Here is a 22,849-nt window from a genome sequence, read left to right as displayed (position 1 = left end):
TGGACTTTACTTTTCATATGCTTTGAAATATAGATATATCCTTTTAGGATTCCTTAGTATTTAATACTCACAAGAACACAGCCTCCAGATCATTATAGCACTACAGATTTTTATTGTTAATGTAATTATTCTCTTTATTTTTTTTAAATTTACAACAGGTGCTGTAAATTTTAAACCTTACTGAAGAGTAAGACATGATCACCCACTCTTATCCATTCTAAGGTTAGCTGTCAATTTGGAGGGTCTCTGTTAAGCCCTTTATTTGTGACTAGAGGCCCCAGTGCATGAAATTCGTGCACGGGGTAGGGGGGTGTCCCTCAGCCCAGCCTGCACCTTCTCCAATCTGGGCCCCCTCTCACAATCCAGGACTGCTGGCTCCCAACTGCTCACCTGCCTGCCTTTCTGATTGCCCCTAACTGCTTCTACCTGCCAGCCTGATCACCCCCTAACCACTCCCATGCCAGACTGATTGATGTCTAACTGCTCCTCTGCCAGTCTGTTTGCCCCCAACTTCCATCCTCTGCTGGCCTGGCCACCCCTAACTGCCCTCCCTACAGGGTTGATCACCTCCAACTGCCCTCCCTTGCAGACCTGGTATCTCTCAACTGCCCTCCCTTGCAGGCCTGGTGCCTCCCAACTGCCCTCCCCTGCTGGCCATCTTGTGGTGGCCATCTTGTGTCCACATGGGGGCAGGATCTTTGACCACATGGGGGCAGCCATCTTGTGTGTTGAAGTGATGGTCAATCTGCATATTACTCTTTTATTACATAGAATAGAGGCCTGCTGCATGGGCAGGGGCCATGTGGTTTGCCCTGAAGGGTGTCCTGGATCAGGGTGGGGGTTCCCTTGGGGTGTGAGGCAGCCTGTGCAAGGGGCCTGTGGTGGTTTGCAGGCCAGCCATTCCTCCCCCTCCCCCCCTCCATGATCCAAGCAGAGACCCCAGTCTACAATTGAAATTTTGTAGCCTTGAGTAGAGGCCTAGGCCTGCAAGGGCAGATGGAAAGCTTTGCTTCCTCTGCTGCCAAGGGCAACCCTAGCCTGCTCTTTCCAGCTCCATGGCTGCTGCCATTTTTCTTGGGATTTATCTTCTATAATTGAAACTTTGTATCCTTGAGTGGAGGCCTAGGCTGGCTAGGGCAGGTGGAAAGCTTGGCTTCCATTGCCAGGGAAACCCAAGCCTCTCAACTGCTCTCTGTGGCCTCTCAGCCATCTTGGTTGGGGTTAATTTGCATACCTGCTCTGATTGGCTTGTGGGCGTGGCTTGAGCAGAGTGATGGTTAATTTGCATATTACTTTTTTATTAGGTAGGATTGCAACATATATAATTATAAGCCCGTAAAACTTTCAAAACCCCCAAATGGAGCCATACTATTCTTACTGTTCATGTTTACTAACTTGTATTTTTTTTTTTCACTTAACAGCATATTGCAGCCCCATTCTGTGAGAACAGATAGATCAATATTGTTTCTGGTGTACAGATGGGCAAAAGTAGATTTACAGTTGTGAGTACACAAAATGGTTTATTCTTGTATTTTTCAAGTGAACAACTATAAACCTATTTTTTGCTCAACTCTGTATTAGAATAGGTCTGTACTTTAGTTTTAAAAAAATATGTAAAAAGGTTAAACATATGAAAAAAAGAAGAGTTGTATAATGAACCATTGCTCGATTTCAAGAATTAACAACTCATGGCAGTTGTGTTTCATCTGTACACTTACCCACTATGCTACCCACTTATGAATAGATTCTGAGGTTATATTTAAGATTCTATTAAACAAGTGAAACTATAGTGAATGTATTTATATATGTATTTATGTCTGCATATTATCAACACTTTGAGCACCAGAATGAGTGACTGTCAATGGAGTGTTCTCTGGTGGAAGATTATAGGAAGGTAGATGTCTGGACCATTTACTACACTGAGTGGCCAGATTATTATGAACTCTGAATGCATAATAATCTGGCCACTGTATATCCTATAAATAAAAGGCTAATATGCAAATTGTCCCCTCCACCAGAAGTTTGACCAGCAGGCAGGCCGGCCAACCACCGATGTCCCCTTCCCCTGGCCAGGCTGGCCGGACACCACCCATGTATGAATTCATGCACTGGGCCTCTAAATGGCCAGATTATTATGCATTCAGAAATCATAATCTGGCCACTTAGTGTAGATTGCAAGAGAAAATCTAAAAACTAAAATCTGGAAGTTAGCTGTTCTGTATAGTTGGGGACTTAGAAGGGAAACCAGTCATTAGAGATAAATGTTCTCAGTTAAGATAAGCTCTAGCTTGCATGTTAAACTAGTAAACTGGAACTTCAGAGCTATGTAGCTAGGGCACTAATTGGAGGCTATCAAGACTGAAACTTTATGGCACCTTTGAAGACCCCTCTAAATGTATTAATGGGAGTATAAGTTTTTATATACAGACTGTAAAATTAGGGAAATGTGAGCTGTATTTGAGAGGGCCCAGATTGTACTCAGATTTGGCTTGAGTGATTTCTTTGAAGATTATCAGATGTTTGCATTAGTCAGACCTACTTATAAACTAACATGCTTTACCAATAAGAAACACTTTGCCTTTTCTGTCTCAGAAAAAGATTTATGTCTTTTTAAACTCTCCTAAGTGTTAGCTGAAGGAGTGCTGATGCATGACTCTGATTTCTTCATTAAGCAATATGTGTTAGAAATTATTTTTGATTGACCACATGAACTATTGCATTAATTAGGCTGTGAAATTGTAATGTCCCCAATCAGTGGAGCTAGTAAAAGAGTGGAGCAAATAAGAGATGTTTCTAAGAGGAATCACTTTTCTTTGGCATTGAATTGAGTATAGGAGTTAGGGATTTTAAAAATGTAAGGATGAGGCTGTAGTGTAAGATAGAACGACCAGGGAGGTGATGATACCATTAATAGAAACAGAGGATTTCTGGAGCGGAAGAAAGTTTGGGGATGATGATGATGAGTTTAGAAGATTATTGGAGTCAGAGAATTATGGACTGGAGATACTGATTTTAGAGCATCTCATGTAGAGATGTAGGCTGAGGTCATATAAATGAGTCATCTATTAAAGTTTGTAAAAGAACTCAAACTGAGGAGTAGGTCTTAGAATATATTCCCATTCAGTGCAGAAGGGTAAAATGAGGCTTAGAGGAATCTATCAGAAAGATGAGAGCATAGTCAAAGCAGTGACAAAGAAGAGATTAGTCAGTGCTTTCTTGTGTTCTTTACAGTGACTCAGGAATCAAAACTGTTTTTTATTTTCCCAGCAATACACTTGAATGAGTGGCTGCAACAAGCTGAGAAACTTCTCACTTAGGCTACTAGAGCTTATTTTATTACTTTTATAATTAAACTAGAGGCCCGGTGCACGAATTCATGCACAGATGGGGTCCCTTGGCATGGCTTGCAGGGGATTGGGCCGAAACTGGCAGTCCAACGCTGCCTGCCGTTCCTGCCTGCTGCTCCCATTCATCCCGGCCCTGCTGCACCTGCCGCAGGCTTGCATCCAGTCAGTCCTGATCAGGAGAATCTTGCACTGCCATAACAGCACTCACCAGCCATGAGCCCTGTGTCTGGTGCCCATCCCGAGGGGGGTGGTCCAGGATACAGTCAGCCCTCCTGGCAGGTGGTGGGACAACCTTGCTGGCCTGGGACCCAGATTCATCCCGCTGATGTTCGCGCCAGTTGTTGAGAGCAGCCTGGTAGCTGCTTTTATAACATTTCTTCCTTGTGGAGAGTCTAGGGAGAGGAAGCAGGCCGCAGTGCCCGAGGCCAACTTCCAGGAAGCAGGCAGTGCTGTCAGGATGGTGCCGCCAGCACTGGTCTGTCGGTGCTTGGCTTGTTCTCTGGAAATTGGACCTGCAGGACTACTGAGGGAGTGAGTGGTTGCTGCCAGGTTGGTTGGCTGCCAGAACAGGTCAGTCAACTGAATGGCACTCCCGCTGTGGGAGCACACTGACCACCAGGAGGCAGCTCCTGCATTGAGCACCTGCCCCTGGTGGTCAGTGTGGGTCATAGTGACTGGTCTATGGGTTATTCAGTCATTCAGTCATTTAGGCTTTTATATATATAGGTACTATCACCAAGATATAGAGAACTTCTTTGTTACTTTTCTATTTTTTTAAAAATATATATTTTATTGATTTTCCACAGAGAGGAAAGGAGAGCGATAGAGAGCTAGAAACGTCGATGAAAGAGAAACATTGACCAGCTGCCTCCTGCACAACTTCTACCGGGGATGTGCCCGCAACCAATGTACATGCTCTTGACCGGAATCGAACCTGGGACCTTTCAGTCCGAAGACAGACACTCTATCCACTGAGCCAAACCAGTTTCGGCTCTTTATTACTTTTCTACAAAGACCATTATGATATTGGAAACCTAATTGGATTTATATGTCCCACCTAAGTAAGGTACAAGAGAACAATGAAAAAATGTCAAGAAAATACTCCAAATAAAACTTGAAAGTCAGTGAAATAGAATTCATTGTGTTATTAGCACAGCTTCTCTGGGAACAGTCAGATCACATAAATGATGTAATCAATGAGCTAACAGTTATTGAGTTCCTTTAAAGAATGAGAGAGAGATACTATGATTCTCGTGAAAGAGGAATTGAGGATTTAGAGCAAAAAGGATGTGAATTTAGAGCATGTGAATTTAGATGAAAATTGAAGTGTTAGATGTCTGAGTGGAGTGGGTGGAGTTGTAGATGATATAAGAATGTCAGACACAAAATGTGAATGTACTTAATGCCAATGAACTATACTCCTAAGAATGGTTAAAATTATTAACTAAAAAAAACTTATTCAACTCCATGAATCAGTTTATTTTATAATAGGAAGTACCAATGACTCCAAAAGGGTTAACACCCAAGTGTTGTCTGCCAAGGCCTGAAGAGATAGGGCATGGATTAAAGATTGCAAAGAATAGAGTCTCCAAATTTAGCTGGTATGACAATTAGGGGAGAATATCTGAGATCCAAACTATCCTGGACTGTTCATAGAGCAGTAGATATGTAGAGAATGTCTACCATGCTGGCAGAAACAGGGCACTCACACATTTTAAGAATAATCCATTGTTCTGAAGGCTCATCTTAATGAAAAATTTCATGTTTCAAGTTATATTTTTGTCTGTGAATGAACATGGGCATGCGATTTGTCACATTTGGAAGCATGCTGAAGAAGAGCTAAGGCAAGCATCTGTGTGTATATATATATAAAGAGCCAGGGTCCGTAATGTCCAAAACAACCAAATGGATGATCGAACACTGAAAATCAGTCCTGCAGTCGTGGCCACCCAGCACTGACTGCCGAGGGGGATGTAGATCAGGCCTGGAGAGAGGCCTGGAGAGAGAAGCAGGGTCTGATCCACAGCCTCTGTGGCAGCTGTTGATCAACCCTTGCCTCTCTTTCTCTCCAGGCCTCATCAGCAGCTGCAGAGGCTGCTGATCAGCCCTGCCACTCTTATCAGGCCTGGAGATAGGCCTAGAGATACTGACTGGTATAGAAACTGACCAATCAGAACCAAATCTTGGTGAACTGTGAGGAGCCAATGGCTGCCTAGGAGGCAGAGCTTTTGATGCTGATTGGCATCACAACTGATTAATCAGAACCAAATCTAGGTGAACTGTGAAGGCAGAACCTAAGGTGGGGGCTGAGGAGGGGTTTTAAGGGTAACAGCTGTTTGGTGTAACGTGTAAGAAAGCAGTTCAATTTTTTAATGACCAGTTTGGCAGTATAATGCATATATGGCTGGCTATCAGTCCAGATACAGGGATTATATATTTTTGTCTTCCAAGAGCATCTCCTCCTGCTGAAAAAGCTCCCTCCCCCCCATTTAAGCAATCCTATCCTATATAAGCTATACTAATAAAAAGGTAATATGCTAATTAGACTAGGTTGACTGGCCATCTTCCAGACTCCAACTTCCTTCTGGACAAAGCCATGGTGGTGGGGGTCCGAGGCAGAGGCAGTTAGAGGTGATCAGCCTGGCAGGGGAGGGCAGTTGGGGGTGAGATCAGGCCAGCAGGGGAGGGCAGTTGGGGGTGAGATCAGGCCAGCAGGGGAGGGCAGTTGGGGGCAAGATCAGGCCTGCAGGGGAGAGCACTTGGGGGCAAGACAGCAGTTAGGGGCAATCAGGTAGGCAGGCAGAGGAGTTAGGGGCAATCAGGCAGGCAGGCAGATGCAGTTAGGGGCGGTCAGGCAGGTAGGAAGGTGAATAGTTAGGAGCCAACAGTCCCAGATTGTGAGAGGGATGTCTGGCTGCTAAACTGGCAGTCAGACATCCCCCAAGGGATCCCCAATTGGAGAGGGTGCAGGCTGGGCTGAGGGAACCCACCTCCTACCCCCGTGCATCAGGCCACTAGCTTGTTTATTACAAACACTAAATAACAACATTTCTCATTTCATCTTCTTCCAACCTTTTCAAAGCCCTTCTTCAAAGCGTTCTCTTTGAGCCTCTATTTACTCCATATTAAATGTCTCTCTGAGTAAATTCTTTGGCTTTGTGGTGTTCTTGCTAATGCAATCTCTAAATTACAGGTCTCCTTTGGAGTTATCTCTAAATGACAGGTCTCCTTTGTACAATTAGTTAGAGAAATAACCACTACTCTGACCCCTGGGTGGCAGGAACCATTTCCCATTCTTCATATTTTGTAGGAATTTGTAAAGAGCTGGGCTTCATTAGACTCTTTAAAATGCATACAAATACCAACCGCACTTTGCAGACCTGATTTTTTTCAGGCACTTGTAAGTTCAAAAATACCCTTTATTCTTTCCAACTCAGTAAGAAGGCTGTTCCCCATCGGCCTAGCCACAAAGCAAGTTTGAAGGTTTATTTTTTTTGGCTTATATGGAGTTATATATATAGAACTAGGTAGAGAAGCCCCTCTGTCCTTTCTGTCCTTTTTTCCTATGTTTGGACTGGGAGAGAAACAAAGTTAAAGTTGTCTTAATTTTGTTCTTTTTTGTGTCTAAAGAGATAAAAAAATATTTTTACATGAAGTATACACCAATACTGTTTCCACCTTGATAAAGGAAGATAAAAATAAATGGCTAATGATTGGACTTATTGGTTGAAAAGATAACTTTTTGATTGTGTGGTGAGACCATATTCTAGCAGAAGTACCTATACACCTGAAACAGTTGGTACAGGATTTTGCCTTCTCAGTAGTACATTAATATATAAGTCCTTCTTTTAAGTTCATCTCACAGTTATATTTGGTTTTATAAGAAGCATAAATTATAATGAACATATTTTCTCATTCTAGTCTAGAGACAAGTGATTTTTTAACTGTTTCATACCTGAGATAGCATGGAAAATATTAATAACAGTGTAATTTCAAAGAGCCATTGTTGTTTTATGCATGCCAGATAAATAAAATTAGATAAGTGGAAAACTTGAACTAGAAATTAAGTGATGGGAAGAATAATTCAGTAGGAAGGGTATAGAATTAAGCATCAGAAAACTTTGGCCCATGGCTCTGTTTCTGTGTATCTGTGCAAGTGTTAGGCACAGATGTCATCTCTCTAGACCTAAATTCAAACATTCAGTCTCTAGGCAATATAATATGAGAAATAAGTATGAAATTATTTTGAAAAGAAATAAGTGTTATATTAGTGGTGAGCTAAAGGAGTTATTTAATTAAGTAGAATTATCTCTGACACAATTGTATTTGTTTTGTAGAGATATTTTTATGTGAGGCCAACTTCATTTAGTAATAGGCATTTTGATCTAATATTTGAAACTTGTGAATAAGGCATACAAATCTTTATTTGGGTAGGGATTCCTTATAAGGAAAAAATCCACCTGTTAACACTTCTAATCTTTCATAGTACATATGCCAAACACATAGTCTGTCGACATTCTTAGCATGGTATCAGTCCTCAACACCAGGCAGTCTGGCTTCCATTTCCAACAGTATTAGATTCCTTGAAGCTCGTCAGTCATCATCTGATGGCCAAATTCAATGGATTCTAGTTAGAGCTTTGTACTGAGTATCTGCAATAGCATTACATTTGCTCCCTCCTCCAGGTTCTAATGCCTGCCCCCACCCCATAACCAATTCCAACATCCATTATATCTTTATATTCTAAGAAGAAATCAGTCATGAGTTATGAAAAAATAATAGAACATGGAGCACAATGCTATATATAATATAAGAACATAAGATACTCTCTTGGTTCTATGACAATAAAAAATGTGTAAAATATTTATTGATAGAAATTCAGAAAAAGAGACACTATGAGTGCCATCTTAATTTGACATACCTCACTATCATCTCCCCAACTTCCCACCCTCAATATTTTAGTTGTACTCTCTACCTGTCTGTGCCATTTGACACTGGAGTCCGTTCCTTTTTGAAGCTATTTATCCCTAGTCTCTGAGTCACTGCAGTAATTCTGACTTTATCTTTCAAGGCTCAGTTATATCACCTTATTTTAAAAATCACATCCTTCATTGGCTCTCATTGCTATTATTGCAGGTGATCATTCTATGACTTCCTCTTATCTCTTCTTGGCAGTTCAACTTCTTCTCAACAACAGTTGCCAGGTAAAACACAGTACACCCATTTAAATTTGAATTTCAAATAAGCAACGAATAATTTTTTAGCCTAAATATGTCCCAAATATTACATGGTACATGCTTATGTTGTTAAATAACATTATTTGTATTTGTTAAATCTAGCCATTAGCCTTGTCTTTTCTCCTCATTTGTGGACAGGATTGAAGGGTGCTAAACAGGGAAGCTGTAGCAATTATTTGGGTGAATAATATGGTGGCCTGAATTAGGGTGGAGGTGGTTGGGACCGAGGAAGAAAGAATCTGGAAAAGGTTTAGAAGATGGACTTGATTCACTTTGGTTGTGATAGGTGATGGAGGAAAGTAGGATAATTCTCAAGTTTACTGAAAAATGACTAACAGGGGTCCTCAAACTTTTTAAAGTGGGGGCCAGATCACAGTCCCTCAGAGAGCTGGAGGGCCGGACTATATGAACTACTAATCCCTACTGTAACACCTTGGCTGCGCTCACTGCCCAAAAAACCTGGTGGGCAGGATCAGACTCCCCTGGGGGCTGCATGTGGCCCGCGGGCCGTAGTTTGAAGACCCCTGCATCAGTTCAGGGACTAGAAAAGAAAAGAAATGTTTATTGGGGTGGCTGATGAGTTTATTTTTCTCATGTATCATTTGAAATGTTCATGCATCATTTAGGTAGAGATGATTGACATGACCAGTCTTCAGTTCAGGAGACAAGATCTGGACTGGAGATTTAAATTTGGACTGAAATATTAGGATACAGTTTTAGATGAATCCATAGGCCTGAGTCAGATTACCTAGAGCCGTGGTTGGCAAACTGCAGCTCGCAAGCCACATGCGGCTCCTTGGCCCCTTGAGTGTGGTTATTCCACAAAATACCATGGCCTGGGCGAGTCTATTTTGAAGAAGTGGCATTAGAAGAAGTTAAAGTTTAAAAAATTTGGCTCTCAAAAGAAATTTCAATCATTGTACTGTTGATATTTGGCTCTGTTGACTAATGAGTTTGCCGACCACTGATAGAGTATTAGGTGAAGAGTGGTGGAGTGGGAGAGTATTCTTAGTGAAGATTTAGCCATAGCTCTTAGTCCAGTTCTCTTTCCTTGGAGTCCTTGTTTAGTTTTTCAGAATTTTAAGTTTTGAGGTTGTTCTGCTGATTTGGTATTTAGTTAGCAACTAAATTCAGAACTGTTGGCCCTCATCACAGATTGCATTTGTCCCACATAGACTAGAGAATTGGGACTGGGTAATGATCCATGTTTTCATCCTGATACTCTGGGTAAGTGTGGGTCTGTCTCTCCCAAAGGAGCCACATTCTACAATATCTAAGATGGGACTAGTGTGGAGATGGGATTGAAGGGGACTAAATGGGAAGGCTCCCTAACCCAAGTAACAGAGTGCTGAGGCACATTATGCAGGTCATCCAAACACTATAAAAATGATTGTACATCAGCTGTGTGCAAGCACATGTATGTTTCTTTCAATCTGGATTGAAATTTTGAGATGAAGTAGTTCCAGACTGAATTAGCAGAAGAAGAAAAGAAACCCCAAGAATGTTTTCCCAGCCCCATGTAATGCTTTGACTTTATTGAACTTGTGTGCTGTGTTTCTGCCTGTAGCTAGCAGCATATGGAGTCATTCATTCCTCCCCACTCCTCCAAGAAATCTTTTATACTTCCTCCACAGATAGAAGCCTGAATCACCAACACTAGCCAGTGCTTTACTGACATTGTGATATTCTATTACCAAAAACCTTTCCATTCCCAACATGCTTAGACTCATGTTATGTGAATATCTACAAAATGGAAATTCTTATTCAATGGCCTCTAAAGAGGAATTTGGCAATGTAAGAGGAAAAGGGAAAGCCTAAATAGTACTTCTTTCAAGAAAAGGGAAGACTGAGCCCAGTGGGGAAGGCTGAGTATTCAGTTGCCAATGCCAGTTACTTAAGTACTGAGATTTTCCAGATCTCACGTCAGAGAAGGCAACACCTGATTTCACTTAAAACTGCAGCATCTGCCCTACTTCTTTCCCCTGACCAGGCCCACGCCTCACCAGCCAGACCCATGAAGGCTAAAAGAAAGGAGGATGCAATTAGTGGTGCGTGGGGGTTGGGATGAGTGGGAAGCTCTTGAGAGTTCTAATCTGATTGTGCAGCTCACTTAGGAGGTTTCTCCCACACACTAGCATTAGAAATATAGTGAAGTACCAGGATGCAAGAGAGAGAGCTGATCCAATCATTTAAACCTAATGCTATATTTTGTTTTTATTGCTGTTGATGCTGCTAGTTTAATAGTTGTTTTACTGGTTTCGTAGTGGTTCTCTAGCTTCTGCTTTCTTGAATCATCAACATTGCTCAACATGTGTAGCAGAGAGTAATTTTTCTTTTAAATATTATATTAGCCTTGCCTAGGGGAACTATAAAAGTTGATCATTGTACTCCTGTTTAATTATTTTTTTATTTTGGTACTTAATATCTTCTCTGTCTTCACTATAATTTTTTGTGTACATAGGTACATCCTTATATATGTGTATATCCAAATAGATACAGTGAAGGCTGAGAAGACATTAAGGATTAGAATAGAATATGTGTGTATATGTATGTACAGGGGTGGTAAAAATGTTTATAGTTGTATGTAAAATAATAATTAATAAATACGAGAATAAACTCAGCATTTCACAATTTCATAAGTATAAACCTACATTTGCCCACTCCTGTATGTGTATACATATGTATATAGATACATATTTATCCAAAAGATTATCCAGATTTTCTAAGGTTAATTTTAATCTGAAAGATCTCCATTAAGGCTGGAAAGAAACAAAAAAGTAAAAGTTATAGCCAATGCAACCCAAGTACATCCCTTGACCAGGAATTGAAACTGCCAGGGCTATTTGCTTAGTGGTTTTTAAACAACAAAGGTTATATATATTTGCTATTTTTCACTTAGCACTAAATTAACCTGTTAACCGGGGAGTTCCCTTTTTAATGACACAACCTGTGCAGGGGTCCTCAAACTTTTTAAAGTGGGGGCCAGGTCACGGTCCCTCAGAGAGCTGGAGGGCCGGACTATATGAACTACTAATCCCTACTGTAACACCTTGGCTGCACTCACTGCCCAAAAAACCTGGTGGGCAGGATCAGACTCCCCTGGGGGCTGCATGTGGCCCGCGGGCCGTAGTTTGAAGACTCTTTCACTAGGACGTGTCAGTACGTCACGCCCGGAGGATGTGATTTCATATTATTTTTTTTATTTATACTTAATGAAAATAAATGAAATATATATATATATATATATATATATATATATATATATATTCATTTATTTATATATATAAAGCACAAAGGGAAATACAAAATTACAAAAAAAAATAGAAAAGAATACCGACAAAAAAAAAAAAGGACACATTGAATTAAAAAATTATAAATTTTACAAACAGTGATAAAGATTAGAAAAAATAGCTGAAACCGGTTTGGCTCAGTGGATAGAGCGTCGGCCTTCGGACCTAAAGGTCCCGGGTTCGATTCTGGTCAAGGGCATGTACCTTGGTTGCCGGCACATCCCCAGTGGGGGGTGTGCAAGAGGCAGCTGATCGATGTTTCTCTCTCATCTCATTGATATTTCTAACTCTCTATCCCTCCCCTTTCCTTCCTCTCTGTAAAAAATCAATAAAATATTTAAAAAAAAAAAAAGATTACAAAAAATATATACCACCACTCTCGGGGCGCAACATATATTTCAAGGACGTATTCATACGTCCTACCCGTTCCTGATATTGTTTACGTTTGACGTATTTATAGGTCCCGCTCGGTTAACAGGTTAATATTTCCATGTCAAAAATATTTTTCTGAAGTGCACTTATTGAATCCATTCTATGGATGTATTTATTCACTTCCTATTGTTGGAAATTTAGTGTCTCTCTCTCTCTCTGCCATTACATAAAGCTATGATGAACATTCTTATCCAATTCTGTATATTCCCTAAGAGAAAATGTTTAGAAGTGGAGTTTTTTAAGTCCAAGGGAACATGAACTTTTAAAATATTTTACCTAAACGTCTCTTTCCTGAGGAGCTTTTAAAGTTTTATGAGGATTATATAATCTGAAATTTTCATAACAGATTGGGTTTAGAGCAGGGATTATACATTACAAGGGAGGTCATACTGTATATCCTAAAAGCATCTCATCCAAAATAATTGGGATAGTTATCACTGAAATTTGTGCAAGAAATGGGCTCCGAGAAAGGCAGCTAATCTGAGAATTAGATCTCTGATTCTTTATTGACGCAGATGTAGTACTAATGTCTAAATGAATTTATAGTGTCTGAATATTAAAATACTAAAGGCCTAGAGTCTCATAAAAATCCAAAAATATATGAGATAATATTATAGTAGAAAAATAATTGAACTGTAAAAGAATAAATTTTTGCTATGTCCACTGAATTAAATCATTCTCATTTATTTAATTTATTAATACAGAATACCCTTGACTGCGGATATATATTCATATGCCTCTGGCTAGGACCTTAGAAATATACCACCATAGGTAAGCTTTCATATGGAGAACAGGCAAAGTAGAGGTTAAGGGCCTTCACAGGAAGGGGAGATAGATCTTTCCTAATCATAATTCTTTCTTGGCTTCATTAGCCTAAAGAAAGAACTAGTCTTGAAATTCTCATCTTTCCTATAAACCTCTATTGTTCAATAAATTTCTATTCAGAGTTCCAATATCTGAGCAGTAATTCTCATACTCAACACTTTTTGCTGATGATATTTTTGCTTCTAGAATTCATACTTGGAAGATTACTTTCTGTACTATGTCCTAGGGATAGAACCATTTTTCTTATTTTCTATGCACATTCTTGTACTAAATCAAATCAGTCAATAAATAGTAGACACTTAATTTGCATTAGGTACAATTCTGGGACTCTACTTATTATCTGACCTTCACAATATCCACTCTAATATGAAGGTCATACTGACACTTTGGGTCTCAAGGTATAATTTTCCCCTAGTCCCAGTGCTAAATATTCCTTAAAATATATGGGTATTCCCTTTTCCTCAATCAATAGTCCCTGAGTAAATGACAGTAAATACCTTTGGGGAATGAGAATTATTATAATACTAGAGACCTGGTGCATGAAAATACATGCACTGGAGTTGGGGTGGGGGGGCGCCCCTCAGCCTGGCCTGCCCCCTCTCACAGTCTGGGAGCCCTCAGGGATGGGAGGTGACTGGGCAATTGGGGGAAGGTGATGCCACCATCACACTTCTGCTGCTGCCACTACTGGCAGTGCTAGCCTCAGCTGGCCCTGGTTACCAGAGCCTCAGGTGGCTGAGCAGCTGCCATCTGAGGCTTGTCTGCACCTCAGGGTAGCCCTGGGCAGCTGGGGGGCTGAAGGCAGGTCCAGCCACACCATGTGCCTGCTGCCCCCTGACTGTGCTGAAAGGACTGGGGGACCCTGGGTGGCGCTGAGGGGACTGGGCGTTGCCATCTCGTGGCTATGGGCACCACCATCTTTGTGACAGTCAATTTGCATATTCCCTCTTTATCACATAGGATACTGGTGTTCTGGTGCACAGATTCGTGCACATTGAAAGGAAATTAATTAGTCTCTCCGGTGCAGGGACTAATGTTGGCAATCCAGAATGGTGGCTGGTGGGTTGGACTGGGAGAGACAGGCTGAACACGCCCTGGAGCCAACCTCCCATGGTCCCTCCTGTGTCAGCTGCATGTGAGCCAGCACTGCAGCTTGAAGGGCATCTGCAGAGTGAGCAGGGTCCTTCTGGCAGGTGGGGCCCCTTGGCCTGGCCTGCGGGGATTGGGCCGAAACTGGCTCTTCGACATCCCAGGATCCAAGTGGTCCTGGAGTGTGAGAGGAATCACGGGGAATCGGGCTCTCTCCTCTCTGGCTCTGGGTTGCATCACCCGAGAACTGCTGCTGCCAAGTGACCACAGCTCAGCAGCTCTTGCAGTGAGCATCTGCCCCCTGGTGAGCATCATAGCTACCTGCTGATAGGAGGGTCAGACAGTCGCTTAGCCTTTTATATAAATAGATTATGTTACAGTGTTATTCCTAAAGATCTGGCCATGCCTTCAGTTAATGGGTTCTAGATCTGAAAACTGGCTCAGGACCAAGAACTAGCAAGGGATTAGGACTTTAATTGGAAAGACTATTCTCAGCCTCCTGCTCATTCATTTTCATCTTTCTGTGGTTGTAGATTTTAAGTAACCCTCCTGTGGCTACCCATCTATTTGCCCTAGGATGTCATGCTCCATTACATTAACCATCTCCATAACTCCCTGCTGATCAAGCCCATTGGCTGCCCCTCTAATCTTGCTGGCCATTATGGGAATTGTAGCCTTTGGCTTATTGCATTTAAGCATCACCACTGAACTCTGTTGCTTTGGCCCTTATCATCTCATCTTCTTGGTTACTGACAAGCCTGAACCTGGCTGCATATGAGCCATTACTGAACTTCTTACTGATTCTATGCCTCTCTTGCGAGCACATTCCTACTGGCCTTGGTAGAATTGTGTCATTTGAGTTCTCCCCTGGACCACAGACCTCTGGTGAGTTTTCTGGCCTTGTAAATATATCCATATTAGCATGGCCACTTCCCTCAGTCTCTTTTATTCCTCCCTGTACCATCTGCCAGGACAACTGAAGCATTTCTACTTTGCTCAGCATGGCCATTGCTTTTTCTAGGATTCTAAATGGTATCCTGGCAGTGGATTCACCCCAGCCCTGGAATCCTGGCTAGGATGTCAAATCCCATGTCCCAAGAAAGCAACCCCACACCAATGAATTCTTGATTAATCAGTCTTACATCCTGGGTCCCTTGATCACGCATCTTCAAGATCTGATTACAGGCGTACATTCCTGGCTCCTATAGTTACATGCTAGCTAATTCTCACAACTCATTGACTATATAGTATCTTATTTTCTTAACTGGGTAATTCTAGAGAAGAGATGCCAGGAGAGGAGGTGCAGCAGTTCCTGAGGGGGGCACCTGTTGTCTTGGCAGAGAGGCTTCTGTACTGTTTGCTAACACAGGGCAAATGCTACCTCTTCCTAGGGAAGGGTGGGCCATTCTGTAAGCCCGTGGGGCTCAGGGAGGCTCTTCAGCTCCAACATCTGTGGCATCCATCCAGATGTCCCCATCCCATTTTTCAGGTTACTAGGTTTTTTTCCAACCAGAGCCTTGATAGTACCATAACAGACCTTTAGTGATTGACAATTCAAATGTCCCTGAAGCCTGGGAACTGTCAGATCTGTCTTCTGCTTAGCTGTGTATATTCTTCCACTCCAAGATATAAGGGCGCCTTTATAAAATAATCGGAGAAGTCCTCTGGCTGTCACACTTAGCCTTAGTTACTTATTAACCACCTTTATTTTATCATTATTTTTTCCAGGGCCTCAATATACAGTATTTTTTTTTTTGCAATAATCTGCAACCCTGCTGTCTTTTTGGAATACCCCATACCCATATCTTTTAAATTATTGTGGCTGCATCCTTCTACCTGGCTATGTTTTCAAGTTACCACCAGTGAAATCTTTAGCAACCTCCTACCAAACTCAAGATAGTATTTCCCTGGGTGGTGAGTAAGCCATTCCCAGATCTGCATTTAACTGCCTGCTTCCTTGAACCATGGTTGCTATATGCCAACAAGCAGACACAAAGATAGGATTAGGTGTGCCAGAGATTGATTGGGAATGGGAAAGTTGGCAAAGGTAAAGAAAGCCTTCAAACTAGTCTAATTTCTGTGAGAGACACAATAATTTTAGCACCTATTAATTGTCTTCACTGCAACAATTTCTGCTGAGGCATTGCCTAATGCCAGTTTTCTACGTTTATGAATTAGTGTTCTGTGAGGAACAGCTGTTCCTTTTCTCCCTTTGACTTATGTAAGAAATTATTTATTTACACAACATGACTTTTGGGTATTTACATTGTTCTGTGTTTTATAATCCAGATATTTGTATTGTTCAAATTGTCTCAGTTTTAGCCATTGGTAGTTCCTTTAAGTTGGCTTAAGTCTCCTTGACATGCCTCTATCATTTTTTGAGCACTTGCTTACTTTCTGGTATCAAATGTTCTAGGCCAGTGGTTGGCAAACTCATTAGTCAACAGAGTCAAATATCAACAGAAAAACGATTGAAATTTCTTTTGAGAGCCAAAGTTTTTAAACTTAAACTTCTTCTAATGCCACTTCTTCAAAATAGACTCACCCAGGCCGAGGTACTTTGTTGAAGAGCCACACTCCAGGGGCCAAAGAGCTGCATGTGGCTCGTGAGCCGTAGTTTGCCGACCAGGGTTCTAGGCCTATTTCTGTATTCTCTGACCTATATCTGGTAACCAACCATTTCTCCAAGGTGTCCTGGTTCCTTTAATTAGAGAATGGTATTTAGAAACCAAAATTTTGAGTGCTAGGTTGTGCTCATTGATATTGGGATGTCATTACTTCCAGTCTTGCTCAGCAGACAGTATTATATCTATATCTATCTATAATAATAATCTATAAAAATAAAAGATAATATGCTAATTAGACTGAATGTCTTCTGGACATCATTCCAGACATCCTTCCTGACAAAGCCAAGCTGGAGGGAAGCCACCTTGGTCCCAGGTGCCTGTGGGTGGCTGGAGGGAAGTCAGCCCGCGTCCTGGGTGCCAGAGGGAAGCCGGTGCCAGCAGCGGGGGGAAGAAAGGCCTACTCTTGCACGAATTTTCGTGCATCGGGCCTCTAGTATATCCATAGATATATGTATCACCTATATATACACCGATATTTCTATATCTGTCCATCTATAAAGATATTAAAAACCATGAGTTATATTGATACCTCCAAATCTAATCTAATTCCACAGGGTTTATTCTTGCCTTCTCCCCTTTTTTATTGGGATGTCTTTCTATAACATATTCTTTATAATTTGTTTAACCAGTAACCATTTGATATGCATTTGGATTGCTTTTAGTTATTGGCTGTTAAAAAGAGTACTGCAGTGATAATATTTGTACATATATCTTGGAGAGATTTTTCAAATATATATACATAGAGAAAATGTCTAGCAGTGGGCTTTCTTGATCTAAGGAAATGAACATTTAAAACTTTATAGATATTTCCAAATTAGCCTCGAAAAATACTGTTTGCATCTTTTAAAATAATTGTCTTAAGGGCACATTTCTTAAAAACAATCCTGGCCTGTTTGTTAATGTCCGTGTCTCTTTTACCCTTTTCCTGTTACCATTTAGATAGACTTCTGATGGTATCCAGAAGTCCTAAGTTTCACTGGCATTTAGTTTTCCCTTAACCTAGTAACATTGATTAATGCAGTCATTTAGTTTCTAGCCCAGAGTCTTCTGATAGTATTGCAATTTTTATTCATAGACATTTCTCGTCTCATTATCCTTCAATAGCGCTAGTCAAATTATAGACATTTATGCTGATTTCTTTATAACCTAGTTAAAGTTTCATTGCCCTGACTAAGCCAGAGATATTTCTCCTTATATTAAAATTCACTCTTAGCTTAGAGATATTTTCACTCATTGCAAAGTGGCTGTGTTTTCCTCCTAGGCAGTTTTCAAACTGTTCTCTGTTAATAGCTGCAATTAAAATGCCCCCTCCCTTATTGATTATACTCAGTAATTCAAATGGTTTTCCATTAACTGGTGATTTCTTTCTGAATTACAAAAGGCAGAGTTGGTTCAGAGTTCACCTTATCTATTTCACTCTTATATTTCTCTATTGGTTAATAACCTATGTCTCCTCTATATTATTCATTCTAAACCAAATACTAAAAGCAATTTGGAAGCTATTTGAATGTATGTAAAACATAGAGTAACAGACATACTCTAAAGAGAATTTGGTACAATGAATAATGATAATTGAGATTGAATGTTTAGGGTGCAGACAGATTGTCCCTAAGTGGCATTGAGTGGACCTAAACTGTGTGAGTTACATTTGTCAAAGCTTATTATGTATCAGACACTGAAATGGATGTTAAAAAGGCAGACATGGTACCTGCTCAGTGGCAATTGCTCCTATCTGCCATTAGAGCGGAAGACAGAACTAAACGATGATAGCCTGGTTAGCTCTTGCTGATACAGGAGTTGATTAATAGCTGGAAGAGATCAGAAGACATGAAGTCCCAGTGTCTCTTCTTTAAGGAGTCAAGGAAGACCTCACAGATAAGACCATTGATCTAGGCTATGAAGAATGAAGAAAAGAGAAGAATATTCCAGGAAATTATTAAAAGCTTAGGACAGCAGGGAGCCAAGGAATAATGTGTTTGTGGAGGAATGATGGGGAGTTCTAATGTGGTCCAAAGTTGATCAAACTAGTGTTTGAGAAACTCTTCACCAAGGATAAGCAGGTATCACAGAGAAAACATGTTGTATTTGTTTTATTCATTTCTAAAATGGAAAAAAAAGGCAAACCCCCTTTGTGATTTTTTTTTTTTTTAAATAAAAAGTGGTTTTTTTTTTTTTTTTTTTTATGTAGCTAAGGACTTGGACACATAATCCTGCCCTTTAGCTCTGGGAGGACACTGCCAGTGACTCCGAAAGGGGAAATTGATGCTGAGTACAATAGAGAAGTATCAGTTTATTCAAATTGTGAGCACATGAGAATATGAACAGATTATAAAATCACATGAACAACAAAATTTAGAGATCAGTCATACTTGAGTAGAACTTAGTTAATACTTTGGAGTCATTCCTCTGAGACAGTTGCCCCAACCCCACTCCCAACCCAAGTAAGCAAACTGTGTGGAAATGGGCCTGTTCAGGGGGTGAGGGTTAATACTAGAATGACTTCCTGGGTAGTAAGTTCTTAAGTTTTAATGACTTATCTTGATAGAACTCTAGGGAAGCCTAAGTAGAAGCCAAACTTACTCAACACATCATTGTACAATGCTCCTTAGAATAATCCTATATAATAAAAGCCTAATATGCTAAGTGTCCGGTCATCTGGTCAGCTGTTCAACCATTCAAAGCATAATATGCTAATGATATGCTAAGGCCATTCAACTGCTTGCTATGACGTGCACTGACCACCAGGGGACAGACAGTTGACTGGTCGACCAGTCATTATGACATGTACTGACTACCAGGGGGCAGACGCTTTGACCAGTAGGTGAGCTTGCTGCTGGGCTCTGGGCGCTTCTCTCCCTTGCCCTGATCGTGCACTGGTGGGGTCCCTCGGCCTGGCCTGCACCCCCTCTCAATCCAGGACCCCTTGGGGGATGTCATAGAACTGGTTTCGGCCCAATGGTGGAATGGCCAGTTGTTATGACATGTACTGACCACCAGGGGGAATATGCTCAATGTGGTCAGTGTGCTCCTACAGGGGGAGCGCCTCTCAGCCAGAAGTCAGGCTCACAGCTGGTGAGTGTAGTGACAGTGGCGGGAACCTCTCCTGCCTCCGCAGCAGCACTAAACCATCAGTCAGACATCCCCCAAGGGTTGAGGGATCCTCCCCCTCCAAGTGCATGAATTTCGTGCACCAGGCCTTGAAGCCAGGAAACCTGACTATAGGACATAGAGGCATTGACACCCTCTGGTGGAGAGAGTAGAAACTTATCTTTAAGCATGGGCTTGCTTAGATATGGGACCTTACAGCAGATGTTGCAACAAAGATTAGCATCTACTAAATGCTCTCCATTCAAACATGTAATTTTCTAATAAACTCTAGATATATCTCTTGAGCTAGCAATAATACTTATTAGATTTCTCTTTGGGACCTTTCAATTTCCTACTAGACTTGTTACTTATAACTAAAAGGATTTGGGTTGTGAGAACTCTTCAGCATAATTTTGAGGCAGGAAATTGCTCTCTGATAGATGCTGTGAAGGATATATAAGGAGATACAGAATCAGCCTTAAGGAACCTTACAGTGTAACTGGGAAACAAGCCATTTATTATGGGGAAATGGGAAAATCAAGAGGCAAATCCCAAGGTAAGACAGTGTCACAGGAGATGTCACTGGGCACTCAAATGCCAATAAATGGTATAAATCCTGAGTTTAGAGAAGGCTGAAGTCACTGTAGGGGGGTTGGTGTGTTCAGGAATGACTTCATGAAGATGGTCGGACTTAAGTTTATTCTTAGCAATATTTCTAGAACTCTAGTTCTCAATTTTGGCATGTTCAGGAAAACACCTATATTATTATTTTGTCACTTTTCATTTAAATTTTTTTTTTTTTTGGTAAATAACTTCTGCCTTGTCTTAAACCATCAAATCCATGAAATTACAATTTTGATATGCTTTTGTGTTTGTTATAGATTTGTTTTGCCAATATACATAAAATAAACACAGGAAATCCTCATTATATGTAGATAATTACAGTAAATCTTCACTTAGTCCCTGATAGGGTTTGTGACTTTACATGAAACTACGTATTATAAAATCAGTTTTACCATAGGCTAATTTATATAAACAAAAGTAAAGTTCCTATGGCATCTCATCAATGTTATAACAAAACAATATTAAATAAAATGATGTTCTTGATAACCTGCTATAGTTCTACAAAAATACCATTTAAAAGGAATCAATCTACCAAAAAAGAGTATCAGTCATTTATATTAATTTTTGATGCAAAAGTTTGATTGAGGATTTAGTTTATAAATGAAACAAAAATTATGAAAATAAGTATTTCATTGTTTACCTAATAAAGTATAAGCTGTATTGCAACTGTGGACAAATTGAAGGAACAAAATATTGAATTGAATGGTATTTTTCTGAGAAAATAATTTAACTTTTGTGCACAATCATAAATATTAAAAGACTTCAAAATAGACCTCTCTTTACCTTTTAATGTTCAAATTATTTTATGAGCAACCTTACTTATTATCCTTGTGAGTTTTCTCTTGTTCAGCTACTGATCTAATTGTTCTAAATCCTTATTAGTTAGTGGATTTTTATGTGATCTGAGCAGACTTTAAAAAAAATCTCATGCAATTCTATTTCTTTTGCTTAGATTTGTAACTTGGATTTCCAATAGATATAGATTGGGTTTGAATTATATTGGAGAAATTGAAAACATCATTGATTTTATTAGTGAGGAGAGGGTGTGAGTAGAGGATTATTTAAGTCAGTTCTCATTTCAACAATGAATATTTTGGTGTTGGGATGACTTTTATTTTCCTATGCATCCTTCCAAAGTCTCAGGGAATCTCTGGAATTGCCCAGCGACAGAGAAGGTCAGAGTCCTCTGCTCAGAGCTAGGTTAAACCCCAAAGTCCACTGAGCATAGTATCGGCCCTAACTCCTGTCATACACTTTCACAATATCCTTGAGTGATATTTCTTCTTTTCATGGTATCTACAATTGTATATGTTGCTTTCTAAAATCACTTTGAAATGTATACTGAATCAAAAGGTATTAGTCGCTTTTAGAAGCCTCTCTGTGTAATTCCTATTAGGAAACTCATATAAAGTCCTTTTGTAGTAGCTAATTTTGTCCTTTTGTTGGAATGATGATTTGAAGTTACAAGCCTTTCTCTGCTTTTTCCCAGCCAGGTCTCTAGACAAACTTTATAACTTTGCTGATTGCTCTGGACTCCACCTGATATTTGCTCTAAACGCACTGCGTCGTAATCCCAATAACTCCTGGAACAGTTCTAGTGCCCTGAGCCTATTAAAGTACAGCGCCAGCAAAAAGTACAACATTTCTTGGGAACTGGGTAATGGTAAGTAAGGTTGTTATTTGCTCTAATTGACTAGATGAAGGGTAAAAAATAAGTTGACCTGTGATATGATCTCAATTAGACCATCTCTAGAGTACGGTCTAGATTTTTGGCCACTGCATTGAGATTTTTGGCCACTGCTTTGACCTTCTAAATAGAAAAAGAACAAATAGTGAAGGGCAGTAGAGTTAGTGAATCCATACCATTTGCATGTATAGTTATCACTAGTTAATTCATTCCACATATGGAGAAAATATCATCTGTGATTCATAACTAACAAATTGAAGCTAAGTTAAATACAATCTGTTTGCACAGTCTGAGCTGCATTTTATAGTGTGTGTGTTCTATGGAACACTGGTCCTACAAGAAAACCTTTATAACAATTCAAATATATTTGGGGACTACTCTATAGTATATGCACCTCTCAAAGGTGGAGGGTGCCAATGGGGGGGGAAAGGGGACATCTATAATACTTTTAACAATAAATTTTATAAATTTATTGTTAATAAACATAAATTTCAAAAAAGGCTCTGAGCTTGCTGCAACTATTAGGAATTAGTTCTTTGAACATATTTATAATACAGTTTTAAAGTTCTTATCTGCTAAGTCTAACATTTGGGCCCCCAAGAAA

General features: G+C 40.3%; 1 protein-coding gene across 4 annotated transcripts in view; it reads left to right on the top strand.

The window, feature by feature from the left end:
- Window positions 1-22,849, top strand: part of HPSE2 (heparanase 2 (inactive)) — a 438,368-nt gene that overhangs the window by 214,855 nt on the left and 200,664 nt on the right. For all 4 annotated transcript variants that reach the window (XR_014796800.1, XM_084904090.1, XM_084904089.1 and 1 more), the window contains exon 4: window positions 22,048-22,221. Coding sequence is in view for 3 of the 4 variants with exons in the window: in XM_084904090.1 (XP_084760216.1) it covers window positions 22,048-22,221 (174 nt within the window). In the remaining variant the exon portion in view is untranslated. The remainder of the gene's footprint in view (window positions 1-22,047; window positions 22,222-22,849) is intronic.

This window comes from Pipistrellus hanaki (assembly GCF_964339955.1).
Source record: "Pipistrellus hanaki genome assembly, chromosome: 14".
Lineage (NCBI taxonomy): Eukaryota > Metazoa > Chordata > Mammalia > Chiroptera > Vespertilionidae > Pipistrellus > Pipistrellus hanaki.
This window is presented reverse-complemented; position numbering and strand designations above follow the sequence as displayed.